This window comes from Aplysia californica, unplaced genomic scaffold (assembly GCF_000002075.1).
Source record: "Aplysia californica isolate F4 #8 unplaced genomic scaffold, AplCal3.0 scaffold00033, whole genome shotgun sequence".
NCBI lineage: Eukaryota > Metazoa > Mollusca > Gastropoda > Aplysiida > Aplysiidae > Aplysia > Aplysia californica.
Genome location: NW_004797303.1, coordinates 752,530 through 754,867, shown reverse-complemented (window position 1 = coordinate 754,867; position 2,338 = coordinate 752,530). Strand labels below are relative to the sequence as shown.

Below are 2,338 nucleotides of genomic sequence, written 5' to 3'. Positions count from 1 at the left end.
AAGAGGGTTTAGTTATAGATTCATCCTGTCTTACACTTTTTACACTTTCATACGTCTCTGTTCTGAGGCCAATACGCCCCTCTTTATATTGACATTTTGTAACCAGGAATATAATTATCAAAAATTATGTATTTGAAATTCACTCGTTTCTCAGACGGAAAAGAATGAAGGCTCTGTTGTATTCGCAAACATATTTTTTTTTCTTTTTTGTTTTGCTTCCTGCCCCCCCCCCCTTTCTCTCTCTCTCTCTCTCTCTCTCTCTCTCTCTCTCTCTCTCTCTCTCTTTCTGTCTCTCTCTTTTTGTCTCTCTTTACAACTCTTATATCATCCCCAGAAGGTCGTAGAAGCTCCAGAGAAATTCTCGGCTTCCCAGGAAGCAGACAGTGCAAGCTCTGGATTACGCGAGCAAAAGCACAAACGAACTGACGCGATCTTTTGATGTCTATAGCCGGGTACCCGTTCCCACCTGGGTGATGTGAGGAGAATTCATGTAAACTTCCTTTTCCAAAGACATAGATAGCATTGGGCCCCTGCCGGGACTCCAACTCACGGCCTTATGGTTGAGAGCTTTAGTATACATGTATTATTTCTGTTGGAAATGCCGTAAAAGCAACAACAACAACAACAGCAATAAAAATAGCAACAACAACATCGTCATCATTATCATTAGCAACAACAACAACAACAAAAACATCATCATCACCACCACCACCACCACCACCAACAACAACAACAATCAACTCGTAAAGAAGTGCGGAAAGACATCCCAAAAAACTCTTTCCAAAAGTTAACCAAACTTTCCATGCTCGGAGAATGTCTCCAAGCTTCGGCCTCCTGGATCTACCAGATTCTGTGGGTGGGGATGTAATGATGAACACAACGAGCACCACCCAACAAACTACATTAACGTCAGCAGCAGCAGCAGCAGATGATGACTTGAGCGACCTCACAAACCTCGTCATGGAAACAATCGAGCTGGTCATCAACTGTTTCCTCATACACATCATCGCCGGGATCGGCAGCGCCTGCAACATCATCACTGTCATTGTGCTGGTCAAGACCAGGGGCTCGGACAGTAACACGACCATCCTCTTGTCCCTCGCTCTCTGCGATCTGGCTTTTCTCCTCACCCTCACGGTCCGGAAAATGGACTGCATTATAGCCCGGTTCGACCCGGTCGCAGGACTCAACCACCAGGCCTACATGACCGCCTACGTCATCGTTACGTCACGGCTCGTCATGTTCATCTCGTCCGGCCACATTATCGTCATCGCCGTCGAGCGTTTCGTCGCCGTTATCTTCCCGTTCAAGGCCAAGATTCTCTTCTCTCGTCGTCGCGTGATGATTATGCTGCTCAGTCTGTATGTAGTGATGGCGGCGACGGCGACTCCATACCTCGGCTACAGCGGCGTTGTCTGGTCGTTCAACCCCGCCTTCAACACAACCGTGTCTTCGGTGCAGTTCGCGAGGTACTACTTGGAGATGTACGAGGGCCTGACCAACTTTAACATACTAGTAATGGGCATTCTACGCGGCCCCGTCTCCTTCACAGCGGTCATCGCTTGCTGTGCCGTCATCGTTCATCGTCTACGACAGGTCAGCAAACAGCGGGAGACAATGTCTAGCTCCTCCAGCCAGCAGCAAGTGAATGTCAAGGTCACTCGTATGCTGTTAGCGCTTTGCGCTGTCTACGTCATTACGAACCTAGCCACTGTTTCATTGGCGGTGTACACTTTCGTGACCAGCTCCAACCTTCTTGGTCCAACGTTGTACTTCATGGTGAACATGGAAGAAATGCTGTTTGCTCTCAACTCCAGCGCCAATTTTTTCATTTATATTTTCATGTCCTCTAAGTTCTACAAAACATGCCGGTCGCTGTTCTGCGTGAGTGCTCAGCCTGAGACGTAATATATATATATATATATATATATATATATATATATATATATATATATGATAATGAATGTGTGAGTATGTACGAGAAGATACAATATAATAAATATATAAATTAAGAAATAACACTTTATTTATCCCCACTCTGTAATGTTGATTACAATGGAAAACATAATATTTTATTCCCCTCAGCCCGCTTTGGCCCTGAGTCTGCCTCTTATATGACCTAAATTATGTCGATGGGAGAGTAAAAGAATCCACGTACATTAAAGGAAAACTTTAGTTGTGTGTTGTCGAAACAATACTTACACGAAATTGGTCCAAAAGACTGCTCACCTTGAAGTATGAAACAAAACGTCATCAGCAAGGTTACTGGTGACATTTAAACTGAAAAAGCGTTTAGAAGTAAAACTGGGGACTTTCGTGGTCTAGAGGTCAAGGTGTT

General features: G+C 44.8%; 1 protein-coding gene across 1 annotated transcript; it reads left to right on the top strand.

Moving 5' to 3' along the window:
- Positions 1 to 813: 813 nt before the first annotated feature.
- Positions 814 to 1,908, top strand: LOC101847795 (FMRFamide receptor-like). Its single transcript, XM_005091648.1, has one exon. The coding sequence runs from the start codon at positions 814 to 816 to the stop codon at positions 1,906 to 1,908; it is 1,095 nt and encodes a 364-aa protein (XP_005091705.1).
- Positions 1,909 to 2,338: the final 430 nt, after the last annotated feature.

Coding starts and splice junctions, on each gene's coding strand:
- LOC101847795 (XM_005091648.1), top strand. CDS start 814: ATGTCTCCAAGCTTCGGCCTCCTGGATCTACCAGATTCTGTGGGTGGG.